Source organism: Cricetulus griseus, chromosome 2 (assembly GCF_003668045.3).
Source record: "Cricetulus griseus strain 17A/GY chromosome 2, alternate assembly CriGri-PICRH-1.0, whole genome shotgun sequence".
NCBI classification, from domain to species: domain Eukaryota; kingdom Metazoa; phylum Chordata; class Mammalia; order Rodentia; family Cricetidae; genus Cricetulus; species Cricetulus griseus.
Window position 1 is genome coordinate 182359707 of NC_048595.1, and position 14767 is coordinate 182374473.

General features: G+C 43.3%; 1 protein-coding gene across 1 annotated transcript in view; it reads left to right on the forward strand.

Moving 5' to 3' along the window:
- Aldh7a1 (aldehyde dehydrogenase 7 family member A1) overlaps positions 1-4999 on the forward strand; it is a 34148-nt gene extending 29149 nt beyond the window's left edge. The window contains exons 14-18 of the mRNA XM_027400927.1: positions 374-490; positions 653-750; positions 895-968; positions 3754-3829; positions 4749-4999. Coding sequence (XP_027256728.1) covers positions 374-490; positions 653-750; positions 895-968; positions 3754-3829; positions 4749-4803 — 420 coding nt within the window. The 3' untranslated portion in view covers positions 4804-4999. The remainder of the gene's footprint in view (positions 1-373; positions 491-652; positions 751-894; positions 969-3753; positions 3830-4748) is intronic.
- Positions 5000-14767: the final 9768 nt, after the last annotated feature.

A 14767-nucleotide genomic window follows, 5' to 3' on the forward strand; every position in this document is an offset into this window, starting at 1 on the left:
ATCACTCTGAGTATTGGTCATATTCAGTGTATGAATTGGTGCAGAACATTATTTAATAAGTAACACAATGGGTACAGATTGCCTATTTTAAATTAACTTAAAAAGCATTCCAGTAGTCTGCCTCACCAAATAACTTTAGTGTGGCACATGGCATGGTTTTCCTTTCCAAACACCTTTTTCTGTTTTCCTCTCTGACAGATAAGAACAGGAGGGCATTTTTCATTCCATACAGGATGCTGCTTTGGAGAAATAGTTTACCTATCAACGCTGTTTTGTTTTTCTCTTCGTAAATGCAGGAAGGATGATTTCCTCTGATCCCAAGTCCTGGAAAAGGAAATTCATCCATTCTTTTTATTTGATCTTTCTACTTAAGGTTATGGATCATCCTGGCAATTATGTAGAGCCCACCATTGTGACTGGTCTTGCCCATGATGCACCCATTGTGCATGAGGAGACTTTTGCCCCAATTCTCTACATCTTCAAATTCAAGGTAAAAAAAAAAGGAAAGATCCAAATCACAAAAGAAAACAGATATAGCAAAGCATTGACTCTTGGTTTTCTTTTGTGCACTAACACTGTATTTTATGAAATGAGCTTTGACTGAGCATAGTTAAACTGGTGACACTAACAGCTTTCAATCTTGTCCTTTTAGAATGAACAAGAGGTTTTTGCATGGAATAATGAAGTGAAACAAGGACTTTCAAGTAGTATTTTTACCAAGGATTTGGGCAGAATCTTCAGATGGATTGGGTATAACTTAGTCTGTTTTGAGCATTTATATAAGTTTGATGTGATGAGTGATTGTGTTCATGGTGAGAGCCTGAATGTCTGGGCTTTGTTCTGTTTTGTTTGATTTCCTATGTGTTCTCACTGTCTCTATCCTCACACACACAGACCCAAAGGTTCAGACTGTGGCATTGTGAACGTCAATATTCCTACCAGCGGGGCTGAGATTGGCGGTGCATTTGGTATGTAGAGATCTGTTTTTTCCTTTTTAAAAGATGCTTTTATTTTGCTACTGGAAGCTAAACCTAGGCTGTCATGATGCTAAGCCAACACTCTACACCAAGCTAAGAGCCTCTGCTCTCATTAATCCTTTTCACATTGAGTAGCAGAGGAACAGTAATGTTCACCTTTAGTTTGTCAAGAAATGGAAACACAAGCTGGGCCATCACAGCGTATACCTTTAATCCCAGAAAAGCATTTAGGAATAAGAGGAAGGTGGATCTCTTGAATTTGAGGCCAGCTGGTCTACAAAATGAGTTCTAAGACAACCAGGGCTATACAGAGAAACCCTGTCTTAAAACCAACAAAACAAAACAAGAAATGGAAATACAATTTATGTTCTGTAATAACCTGTGATCTAGCATGCCTGAAAAAGCATGCATTCCCACCCAGGTTCTTACCAGAGTCCTTATCTTCTACTTAGGTTGGAGCAGGGCCCTGAACTCAAGATACATGAGCCTTGAAATTCAGTGTTTTTTTTTTTTTTTTTGTTTTGTTTTTTGTTTTTTTTTTTCGAGACAGGGTTTCTCTGTGTAGCTTTGGAGCCTATCCTGGCACTCACTCTGGAGACCAGGCTGGCCTCGAACTCACAGAGATCCACCTGCCTCTGCCTCCCAAGTGCTGGGATTAAAAGTGTGCGCTGCGAAATTCAGTGTTTTTTCTAGGCAGCAGATCTTAGATCCAGAAAGGTTAAAAACTTCTGCTTCAAAGCTAAACTTAAAATACAATACAAATGCAAATACACATGCAAAGTGGGCTTAGAAATTCACTGAGTGATGAGGAATGAAGAAATGACAGACACACACAGAAAAGCTGAGTAAGGGTGGGTTCTGCAGTATGATGGAGACACAAGCAGCAGCCTAGGAACTCAGGGCATTTATTATCTAGAGTATGAACAGGAGAAGGAGGCAGATTCGCTATTGTCCACAGGAAGGCCTGTGGGGAACAATTCAAGTTGTAGTCCTTAGGATGAGAGAGCTGCATTTGAAATGTTCTGCACATACAGATTTTAGCTAAAGCTCAACTGTTGGTGGGCACCCATACTGTTGGTGGGACCTAGGGAAGGCCTTGCCATTCTTCTCATGGGTCTGAGGTATTGGGGTCCTTGGCATGGCTGTGTTCATGTCAACAGTATGCATTCACTCAAGACTTTATCTGATCCCTCCTTGTATTTTACTAGATGAAATACTAAGTCATTATTTTTCCTGGACTCTATGAGTTACTGATGTTTAGTTGTATGGTTTTTGTTTTTGTATATATTAAGTTTAACTTGTTAAAAATTATTCATAGTTGGGCCAGAAAGATGGCTTTGTGGGTAAGGTCATTTGCCATCATGCCTGAGACTCTTGAGTCCAGTCTCCGTAAGCTAGAAGGAAAGACATGACCCTGGAGGTTGTCTTCTGGTCTTTACACCCACACTGTGGTATGAACACTCATGAACACACACACATACACACACACACACACACACACACACACACTAAATCAATGTAATACAAAAATTAAAAACAAATTAGCCAAAATGACTGAGTGTGGTAGCCCATGCTTGTAATCCCAGCTCTCTGTAGGCTGAGGCAGAAGGATTGCCTTAATGAGGCCAGCCTGGACTGTGTACCAGGCCAGAAAGACCCAGCTTGAAAAAAGAAAAACAACAACAAAAAACTCAAAACAAAACACAAAGTATAGTAAAAATAAGTAGCCTCCCAGAACCTCCTCACCTTCTTCCCCTCTCTCTCTTTAAACATATGCACACAAAGCTCAAACAAGCAAAAGACCAATAAGACAAAAAAAGAAGTGCCAAAAATAAATTTAAAAATTTATTTTTTTAATAAAGGGAACCACGGAGTTCCCTTTGTTTTGGCTAACTACTCCTGAGCATGCCTTCCCCCATGTGAAATGTGGTTGATATGCACATTGAATGTTTTTCCTTTGCCATTGGGTATCACTTACAAATAGTTGCTTGGTTAGGGGTGTGGCCCAGTCTTCATTTCTCCCTTTTGGTGCTGGGATCCTATCTGGCTTGAACCTGTAAAGGTTTTGTGTGTGTTGCCACAGTCTCTCTGTTCATATTACATCAGTTCTGTGGTGTTTGGAAGACATTTCACTTGGGATCATCCACCACCGCTGGCTCTTGCAGTCTTTCTGCTTCCTTTTCCACATAGATCCCTGAGCCTTGAGGGAAGGGATCTGATGAGACTCTTTTAAGGCTGTGTGCTCCAAAGTCTCTCACGCTCTGCACATTGCTTAGCTGTTGGTCTCTGTGTTGATTTCCTTCTTCCTTTTTTCTAATTAATTTTTTTAAAAGATTTTTTATATGTATGAGTGTTTGCTTTCATGTATATGTGAGTACCACTTACATGCCTGGTACCTTCCTGCAGGGCTCCAAAAGAGGGTGCCAGGTACCCTGGAAGTGGAGTTACAGATGGTTGTGAGCTGCCATGTGGGTGCTGGGAACTGAACCTGGGCCCTATACAACAGTGTAGACAGTGCTCTTAACCACTGGGCCATCTCTCCAGCTGCTGCTGCCACCACCTCTTCCTTCTCTTCCATTTTCTTTTGGTTTTTTTTTGGTGGTAGAAGGGGAGCACTTCATATATCTTGAATTCAAAATCTCCCTGTCTCAGTCTCTGAGGGTTGGGATTATAGGTGTGTACTACCCAACACAGTGGTCTTGTCTTGATCTGATAGCTGTGGTGCCAAATGAGGGCCACAGGAGGAAAGGTGTGAGATGATTTTGTATTTCTGTAGGAGGAGAGAAGCACACTGGCGGTGGCAGGGAATCTGGCAGCGATGCCTGGAAGCAGTACATGCGAAGATCCACATGGTAAGGAAAGGCTCTGCAGGGGAGGGTTTGCGGTAAGGAAAGGCTCTGCAGGGGAGGGTTTGCGCTTGAAGCCTTTGGGAATGGGCTGTTGCTCTTCTGTCTTCCAGTTTTTTCTTTGCTCAAGTTCTCTTGGTTTTACTTTTCCAGACTCTGTAGCTGCCTTCTTTTTGAGTATGCATGCTCCACTCATGCTACACATTAGTTAAGCACCACTAATCCTAAATGCTCCCAAATCTGAACAGTTCTGCATTGGCATGCCATAACATGGGGAAACTTCTGCAGCCGGTCATATGATGGGTGCTAGTCATAACGTAGGTATCCTAGGAATGTATGAAATTACCTGGAGGCAGTGTGTACAGAGTTACATGAAACAGGAATGGACTTCAGGTTGAAACATGAGTCCCACCCTGAATACACAGATACTTCCCAAATCAGAAAAAGGTCGGAAAAAAGTGACTCCCACACATTTCTAGTGAAAGACACTCACCCTGGATTGTCCCTTCTAGCATCCTTGTCTAGCATAACAACTATGAAATTTCCATGTTGGATTCTACCCCAGAGGTGGAATAGGGAGGGCCAGAGTATTGGGTCACTCAGCATGAGGAGTTGGAAGGAGTTTTTTTGCATAGCGAAGTAGAGAGGACCATGGGGGTCTGGCCTGTAAGTTTAAGGGTGGGGAGATCAGCTTGGAAGTATGAGCAAGACTGGAGGGGGGCAAGTCGATAGTAACTGGTGATGTACATCTCCAGACTTCTGTGTTTCTTTTTCTTTTATGAGGAATCACACTGACATTGTTTTGTATACTTTTTTTTTTTTACCAACTTGTTAGTTGTTAATATAAATGGGCCTGTGTTGTTATGCTATGAAAGTGTTCTATATTACATATGCACTGCCATTCATTTAATTCTCTTCTCCCCAGTACCATCAACTACAGCACGGACCTTCCTCTGGCTCAAGGCATCAAGTTTGAGTGATGACACTTTATTTGACATCTCTTAGCCATTCCTGTGGCTACTCTGAAGAAGCTCAAGGAAACTTTGATTTTCCCTGATCGTTTTTTGTGTACAACAGTTTTCTGATCTCCAGTAATCCCCAAACCTGACTAAATCAAGATACTAATTTTTCAAAAATTCAAATTAAATATTCTCAACCTAGCCACATTTGGCAAAAGATGGGTTTGGTGAATTTGTGTCACTAGTTACCTTTTTTTTTTTATTACAGTTAATTATTTCTTGGTTAAGTATATGCCATCATAGGAGGCTGGGGACGTGGGAAATGGAATAGAGAGGAAGGAGGGTCCTTGCAGTAGAAAAAATGAAGGCTGTCTTCTGAGTAATATTCAATACTCACAGTCCCCTCCTCTGGCCAGGATTGAAGGGAAGTGGTACCCTCACATCCTGGGAACCACAGCACAGTTTCATGTGCATGACTTGCAGTGTTCCAAATGACAATGGGTCACTGTTGGGTAAGGTGAGGGGTTTAGCTCAGTTGTGAATGGTTGCCTAGCATGGTGTGAAGTCCTGGGTCAGTTCCCAGCACTGAAACAACAAAAAATGCTATAGTGATGAAGGGTGCTCACCCACGTGTGACTCCTGTTCATGACTATGTCAAACAGAGAAATGTGTGGGGTAGACAGACCTTCGTTCTTGTCCCAGAACTTGTCACCTGCTGGGAACCCTGGGACTGAAGTCACTCATGAAAGCACTCCTGGATGCCTTGAGTGACCTCAGACCGTAAGCCAGAGCCCAGGCTTGTGCAGATGCTCATGGGTTTCTTAGCCTGAATGCTCACAGTGTGTGTAGGGAAGGTCACTGCTGAGCATCTAAGGTCTCACCAGGAAGCTGTGGACAGGCCCAGCATGCCTGCTCTATGGTCCTGTCACTCTGTACTGCATAGCAGCTACCACTGGGCCTACTGTCACACTGAGCCCATGCAGAAGCCTAAGGAGAGTAGGACATTTGTAGGTAACTAGAGTCATGGTGTAGAGAGATTTGGATGACAGTAAAGAATTTGGGGGACTGATTGTAGTGTGGGGAAGTTGCAAATGTGTGTTCACACTGCTCTGTTGTCACCGGTGAGTAGCATTGAGTGGCATGTCCTTGCCATCACTGGATATGAACCAAGCTAAATACTGATGGCGCTACTGAGAAGCTTTTGTCAAGGATGAGGGTAAAGGAAAAAAGACAGTTCATTTCTTGAGGAAAAATTATTGACAGTGCCCCAAATTACTAAGTAAGAAACTGACATGGCTTGCTAAGATTTGGAGGTGGATTCTGAATCTTTGCTGTGGCCATCAGGACACAGGTTGCTCTTTTTCATAACACACCAGAATGCAGTGAACTGGCCCATTTCTACTGCCTATGTTAGAACTGTTTTCTTGAGACAGGCTTTTTCCCCCAGGCCTCTGTAGAGCTGGGATTATAGGTGTGTGTCACCACCCAGTTTGATTCTTCAAAGCAAGAGAATGAAGTTGGAGAATCAGGAACTTGGAATGTAGTCCCCACACCAGGTAAATGAGTGTGGCAGTGCACACCTGGAATCTCAGCATTCAAATGGAGACGAAGATCATGAATTCTAGGCCATCCTTCAAAATGAGACCATGTTATGATGAACAAAACAAAAATACAATCAGAATCAGTGTTGTAACTCTGAATGGCCTTGATCCCAGAGATCCACCTGCCTCTGCCTCCCAAGTGCTGGAATTAAAAGTCTGCCAGCACACTTGACCATAGTACTCATTTTGCTCAACACACACACACACACACACACACACACACACACACACTTACACTTCATTAAATGGTTAAGGAGCTGTGATGATATGGCCACACATGACAATGGCATTTATGCCCAGTGGGTAGAAGGTGATGGGGAGCTAGACTCTTGGCCAAAACTGATTCAGAGTTTCTTTTGAAACTTCATTTGTATGTTATTCTAGCACAAGGACTTTGTTTTTTTTTTTTTTTTTGTCATAATGTTTCTATTAAAACGTTGGCTTTTAAGTTGTCCTCTGTACTTTTTTTTTTTTTTACTGGTTTAAGAAATAAAGATGACTTATTTGTGTGTGTGCATGTGCATGTATGTGTGTACAGGTAAAGTGTTGATTCTCCACCTACATATTGAGGCTGATTCATCTAGTCTACATAGCCAACGGGAATCCCCTGTCTGTAATCCTTACAAACTGCTGGAATGGCAGGCAGGTCTGTACCCACCAGGAGTCTGTGTGAGTGCTGGGGCTCCAAACTCAGTCCTTCATGCTTGTGTGTCAAGTGCTTTTCCCACTGATCCATGCTCCCTGCCCTGCCTATTACTGTATTTATATGTATGGGTCTTTTGCGTAGATGTATGCCTGCACCAATCCTAAGAGTGTGATGGATCCCCAGGACTGGAGTTACAGTTGTGAGCTGATTTGTGGGTGCTGGAAATTGAACCTGGATCCTCTGAAAGATGCTGAGCCATCTCTCCACCCCTACCTCGCTCCCCACCCTTAGATGCAGGGTCCAGGCTGGCCTTGGACTCACTATGTAGCTGACAATGAGTGACCTTGAGTTCCTAATCATATTGCCATCTCTCCAATGCTGGGATTACAGGTGTGCATCACCATGCCAATTTAACATAGTGCTGGAGATGGAAACCCAGGCCTTGAGTGGCAATCTGCCCATAGAGCTAATTTCCATCCCCTTTATGTAGAGTCAAATCTATTAATATGTTGTTATACCAAATTTAGAGAATCAAGTTGGAAGTCTTTTCCTCTGCTTTTTTTAAAAAATGATCTGTTTATTTCATGTGCTTTGGTATTTTGCCTGCATGTATGTCTGCTAATGTCAGATCCCCGGAGGCAGAGATACAGGCAGATGAAAGCTGCCATGTGGATGCTGGGAATTGAACCCAGGTCCCATGGAAGAACAGCCAGTGCTCTTAACCGCTGAGCCATCTCTCCGCCCCTTCTTCTGCTTTCTATCTAAGAGAGTATTTTTAAAAATCATTGTAGAAAGTAAAATTTTAGGAAGGGTAAGAGTGTCATCATAGATGCCAATAGCTGTATTCCTTTCCCAATTCTCCAGAGTAACCGATACTCACCATTCCTAAAGCTCTTTGCTGCCGTGCTTTTAGATTTATTCTCTTCTAGATTTGTTTTGTTTCTGAGTGTTTGTTGCATTCATGTCTGTGCACCATGTGCCTGGAACTGGAGTTACAGATTCTTGTGAGCTTCCCTGTGGGAGCTTCAAATCAAAGCACCCTGTGTGTCCTCTGTGAAGGCAACAGGTATTCTTGACTGCTAACCCATCTCTCCAACCCTTTAGATTTAGTTAATTGATTTAATTTTCATTTTTCAAGATAGGGTCTTTCTTGTAACAGTATAACAGTCCTAGAACTTGCTTTATAGACCAAGCTGGCCTCAAACTCAGAGATCCACAGGCCACTGCTTCCTGAGTGCTGGGGGATTAAAGGCTTGTGTTTTTTTTTTCTTTTTATTATTCTCCCTCTTCTTGGATTTATTTTTAACATACAGAATGTTATGCTTTATTGTGTTTAAGATGTATTTATTATGTATACAGTGTTCTCCCTGCATGTATGCCTGCAGGCCAGGAGAGGGCACTAGATCTCATTACAGATGGCTGTGAGCCACCATGTGGCTCCTGGGAATTGAACTCAGAACCTCTGGAAGAGCAGCCAGTGCTCTTAACCTCTGAGCCACCTCTCCAGCCCCCAGAAAGTTTTTAAAATAATTGTACATTTGCTATTTGATACATGCATGCTTTGTTTAATGCTTAAATCAGGGCAAACATCTCAAATAGTTATCACTTCTTCATGGAGAAAATACTGAAGTTCTTTCTTCTAGCTTTTTGAAATCCACAGTATAGGAACTGGAGAGATGGCTCAGGGTTTAAGAGCACTAGCTGCTCTTCCAGAGGATCCGGGTTCAATTCCCAGAAACCACATGGCAATTCACAGTTGTCTGTAACTTCAGTTCCAGGAGATCTAACACCCTCATAGAGACATACACGCAGATAAAACGTAAGTGCTCATAAGGTAAACATCCACAGTACATCCGTGCCGTGTGTAATCACATGAGCTTATTCTAGCTGTAATTTAGTAGCCAGTGGCAACAGCCCACCTTTCTCTAGGGTAGTGGTTCTCAACCTTGCTAATGCTTTGGCCTTATAACGCAATTCCTCATGGTGTGGTGACCCCCCCATAGGATTATTTTCATTGCTACTTCATAACTATAATTTCGCTACTGTTAGGAATCACAATGTAAATATTTATAGAGATAGAAGTTTGCCAGAAGGGGTCATGACCTACAGAATGAGAGCCACTGCTCTAGATGTCCTCCTTCCTGTTCTCCCTAGCCTCTTAAAATCACCCTACTCCTGATTTCTAGGTGATTCACTTTTTTAGATTCCATAGGAGTGAGATCTTTTCTGTGCCTAGATTATTCACCAAATCTCGTTTCATCCATGTTGCCACAGATAACAGGAGTCTACCCATCTTTAATGGCTGAGTGGTATTTTCCATTGTGTATACGTACCAAATTTCATCTCATCAACTGGTGCACACTTAGGTTGTGCCCTTGGCCATGGTGATAGTGAATTACTAAACATGGGCATGCAGATGTCTTATAAATTAAGAAGAACTAGGAAGGCATGTTTTTAAAACTGCATACATGCATCTTGATGTATTAAAATTTTTAAGGTTCCTTGAAAATGTGTAGTTTTGTAGGGTTTTGTTTGTTTTATAGCCTGGGTTGGCCCACTCTAGTGAAAGCTGGCTTCACCCCTGATTCCTAGAATTACAGGTGAGTGCCACCATGCCCATCTCGATGTCTTAAATTTTAGCTTCATTACTACATATGAGATGATTTCAGTTACTGTACAATGGATTCCAACCACCTATGTGGCTGAGAGTGGGAGAGTCTCAATTGTAGTTATGGTGTTGACCCGTAGGTGTCACTGTTGTTCAGTGCCATGTTTGAGCAGGTGTGTTGAGCTCCCTGCCCCATTTTCATCAGTTTCCTTATCTTCCAGCACACTTCTGTTAGCCACACTGCTCACCTGAGCTCCCATGGGATAAGACCCAAAGGGAAACACAATGTTTGTAATTGTGGGTTCCTATCTTTTATGTTAAAAATATGATTATGGGGTCTGGATAGATGGCTCATCAGTTAAGAGCACTGGCTGTTCTTCCAGAGGTCCTGAGTTCAATTCCTGGCCTCCAAATGGTGGCTCACAACTGTCTAACTCTAGTTTCATTTGACTATAGTCCTATGGTAGTCAATGCCTTTTTCTGGTGTTTATGTATGCAGACAAAACACTCATATGCAAGCAGAGTGATGGCAGTACATGCCTTTAATTCCAGTACTCAGGAGGCAGAGGCATGAGGATCTCTGTGAGTTTGAGGCTATTCTGGTCTACAGAGTGAGTTCCAGGACAGTCAGGGCTACAGATAGAAACCCTGTCTTGAAAAACAAAACCAAATCAAAACAAAAACAACAAAACAAACACCCCCCAAACTCAGGTGGCTGGTACACCTGTGAGGGATTTCAATGTATATATGTATGGGTTCTTGGTCCTACAGCAACCAGAATCTGCATCTGCAATTGATACCCATGAGGACCCAAGTTGGATTCTTAGCACCCACATGGTTGTTCACGACTATCTGAACTCCAGTTCCAGGGAATCTGATGTCCTCTTCTGACCTCCACAGGCTCCTGAATACATATGGTACACATGAACTCATGCAGACATGCGTGTGCGTGCACGCGTGCACCCCCCCCACACATTTTGTTTTTTTTTTTTTTTAAGACAGGATTTCTCTATGTAGTCCTTGCTGTCTTGGAACTCCTTCTGTAGACCAGGCTACCCTTGAATTTAGAGATTCCCCTGCTTCTGCTTCCTGAGTTTTGGGATTAAAGGAGTTCACCATCACATAGGGCATATGAAGATTTTTTTTGAGTCAGAATCAAAACAGTATCAGATTGTCCCTTGTCTGCTATGACAGTGAGCAAGATGCTTGTAACTTCAGTCAGAAGAGGGGGGCCAGATGGTAGTGGGCACAAGTCCTTGAGATGGGACACCCATGTTCCAGGTACAGTTGCCTAAATAATTTCACTTTGTAGCCAGATATGGTAGCACTCTCCTCTAATTTTAGCACTTCAGAGGCAGAGGAAAGTGGATCTTTGTGAGTTCAAGGACAGTTCAGTCTATATAGTAACTTCCAGAACAGCCAGGGTTATGTAGAGACATCATCTCAAACAACAACAATCATGATTATGATTGTCTCAGGGTTTCTATTGCTATGACAAAACGACATGACCAAAAAGCAAGTTGGGGAGGAAAGGGTTTATTTGGCTAATTACTGAAGGAAGTCAAGACAGGAACTCCAAACAGGGCAGGAGCCTGGAGGCAGGAGCTGATGCAGTAGGGCATTGCTTACTGTCTTGTTTCCCATGGTTTGCTCAGCCAGCCCAGGACCACCAGCTCTAGGATGGCACCACCCAACATGGGCTGAGCCCTCCCCGATTGATCACTAATTGAGAAAATGCCTTACAGCTGGATCTCATGGAGGCATTTCCTCAACTGAGGTCTCTTCCTTTCTGATGACTAGATTGTGTCAAGTTGACACAAAAGTTGCCAATACACAGATTATCCTCATCATTATCTTACATTTTTCATTGTAATCCAGGTGAGCTGGACAAACCGTGAAGTCACAGTTGGGGTTGAACTCTGCCTTTGGGCAAGCACATGCCAAACAAGCCTGATGGCCTACACTTAGTCCCTGTAATCCATGTAAAGGTGGCAGGAGAGAACAACTCCATAAAGTTGTCTTTTCCCTGTCATACAATTGCCATAGCTTACTGTATCCCCTCTGATAGATCATACACACAATAATAAATGAATAAATAAATAAATAAATAAATAGTAAAAAGTCACACTTCAGTTTCTTTGGGTGGAGGCTGTTGTCCCTCCAGTTAGGCCTGGTAGGTCACAGCTCTGTTTACCTTTTCCAGTTGCACATATTTCTTTTATCCAGGCCAAGTGACATTTGAAGTCTCTTCCAGGCACAACAGTTCAATGGCTTTATTCTTCAGGTACTGATGAACCAGGCATGCCTCCAACCCCCCTTAGACAGCCACTTCATCTAGAAGAATGAATGAAACAGGCTGCACACTTCAAGGCAGAGCCTTTGTATTATAGAGATATACTTTAGCTGCTTCCACAGATTAGAGAAAATAAAGGGGAGACATGATTGTTCCCCATTAACTAGCCCAGGTAGAAACCATCCAGGGTGAGTGTGTACCAGGTCTCTGGCTTCTAGTTGCTGTCTTGCATAGCTGGGGATGGCTCACTGCCATGTCTGTGTTTCAGTGAGTGCACGGGGCAGAGCACAGCCTCTCTGTTTCAGGGTGTGATGAGAAGTGGACACGTGCCTTCCACACACTACATATGGGCAGAACTCAGTCACACATAGCACATGCAGTCTTATGAATCCAACTTTACTTATGGAAGCTGCTCATTAGTCAAGAACTCCATGTTGTATGTTGAGAGGGCAGAGTGAGAATGGGGGACGTAGCCTTCACTGTGGGCTAGAGTATCTTCCTCATGCAGTCTGCCTGCCTGCCAGTGAGATTCACTTTGATTTTTCTGTTATGTCCCAGGACAATCAGAGCCATGTGCTTCTAGAAGCAGCCTGTCATGGAAAATTCAAGGGTGATTAGGAAAGAGGGGGAAGGGAAGAAAGGATTGTGGACAAAGGGGACAGCTGAGGCTAGGGCTTGGCAGTGTTGGAAACCCTGTGGTGGCCACTGGGTAGACCAGAAGACCTGGATACCTGGAAAAGACTGGCTGATAAAAGAGAAGTGGATAACCAGCACAACAGGGTTGTGGTCAGTGCTGTTCCCAGCTGCCTCTGCTTCTTTTCTGTGATCAGTGTTTCTCCTTTTATGGCCCCTGGCATCTAGGGGCCCTGGATTTGTGCTATGATTCCTAACACCAGGCCATACATATAATACCTGGAAACTATCTCTTTAAAGACACAAACTATATCTCTACAAATGATAGTAGCCTACAGATATGGTAGTCTTATCTACCACACTTCTTCAACATGTTTGAGCAGAGCTGTGATACTGAGCATGGGAGCTTTATGTCTGAAGTGTAATAGGCAAACAGTAGGACTTGGGGACAGGCCTCCAGACCATTATGTGTGGATAGAGGCTTGGGCTAGAGCACCTGGGAGGAACTCATTCAATCAAAAAAGGCTCAGCAGTCTAGATAGATGGGGTCACCCCTGATTCAAGGATCTTTTGCTTTTGTTTTTTTTGAGACAGGGTTTCTCTATGTAGCCATGCTGTCCTGGAGCTTGCTCTTTAGACCAGGCTGGCTTCCAATTCACAGAGATCCTCCTGCCTCTGCTTCCCCAGTGCTGGGATTAAAGACGTGTGTCACCACTGCCTGACTCAAGGGTCATTTCTTAAACAATGGGTCTAGAGGAGACCTCATCATCTGGGGCTAGACCCCTTATACTGATCTGAGACCAGCAGAGTCACACTTATTTAAGAGAAAGGATGGGTGTGTTAAGTAGGAGGGCCATTGGAGTAACAGCAGGAGCCAGGAGGCTGCCTCTGATTACCTCTGCTTTATCTCTTCCAGGAAGTTCTGGGAGAGGAGACATTCTGTCTGCTGATGTCTCTCCAGGTTCTCTCACTGGGGCTCTTTAAATTCAATTAATCACAGACAGATTGACAGCAGAGAAAGAAGGCAGAATTTTCTCTTTTTTTTGCAGATTTTTTTAAATTTGAATTAGAAACAAGATTGTTTTACATGTCAATCCCAGTTTCCTCTCCCTCCCCTCCTCCCCTACCCCCCCCTACTAAAATCCTACTTATCATGTATCCTTTCTGCTCCCCCTGGAGGGTGAGGCCTTCCATAGGGTGTCATCAGAGTCTATCCTATCCTTAGGGACAAGGCCTAGGCCCACCCCTGTGTGTCTTGGCTCAGGGAGTATTCCTCTATGTGGAATGGGCTCCCAAAGTCCACACCTATACCAGGGATAAGTACTGATCTACTACAGGAGGCCCCATAGATTTCTGAGGTTTCCTCAATGAAACCCATGTTCCTGGGGTCTGGATCAGTCCCATGCTGGTATCCCAGCTATCAGTCTGGAGAGCAAGAGTTCCCCGATGTTCAGATCAGCTATTTCTGTGGGTTTCACCAGCCTGGACCAGACACCTTTGCTCTTCACTCTTCCTTCTCTGCAACTGGATTCCAGTTCAGTTCAGTGATAAGTTGTGGGTGTCTGCTTCTACTTCCACCAGCTGCTGAATGAGGGCTATCGGGTGGCATATAAGTCAGTCATCAATCTCATTATCAGGGGAGGGCATTTAAGGTAGCCTCTCCTCTGTTGCTTAGATTGTTAGCTGGTGTCATCTTTGTAGATCTCCAGACATTTCCCTAGTGCCTGATTTCTCTGTAAACCTAAAATGTCTCCCTCTATTATGGTATCTCTATTCTTGTTTTCTTCTATTCTTTCCCTGACTCAACCTTTCTGCTCCCTCATGTCCTCCTCACCCTTCCTCTTCTCCCCTTCTCATTCTCCTAGCTCCCCCCCCTCTTTCTGAGCTCCCAATTTGCTTAGGAGATCTTGTCCCTTTCCCCTTCTCCAGGGGACCATGTATGTCTCTCTTAGGGTCCTCCTTGTTTAATAGCTTTTCTGACAGTGTGGATTGTAGGCTGGTAATCCTTTGCTCTATGTCTAAAATCCAAATATGAGTGAGTACATACCATGTTTGTCTTTTTGTGATTGGGTTACCTTGCTCAGAATGATTTCTTCTAGTTCCATCTATTTTCCTGCAAATTTCAAGATTTCATTATTTTTTTTCTGCTGAGTAGTACTCCATTGTGTAAATGTACCACATTTTCTCTATCCATTCTTCAATTG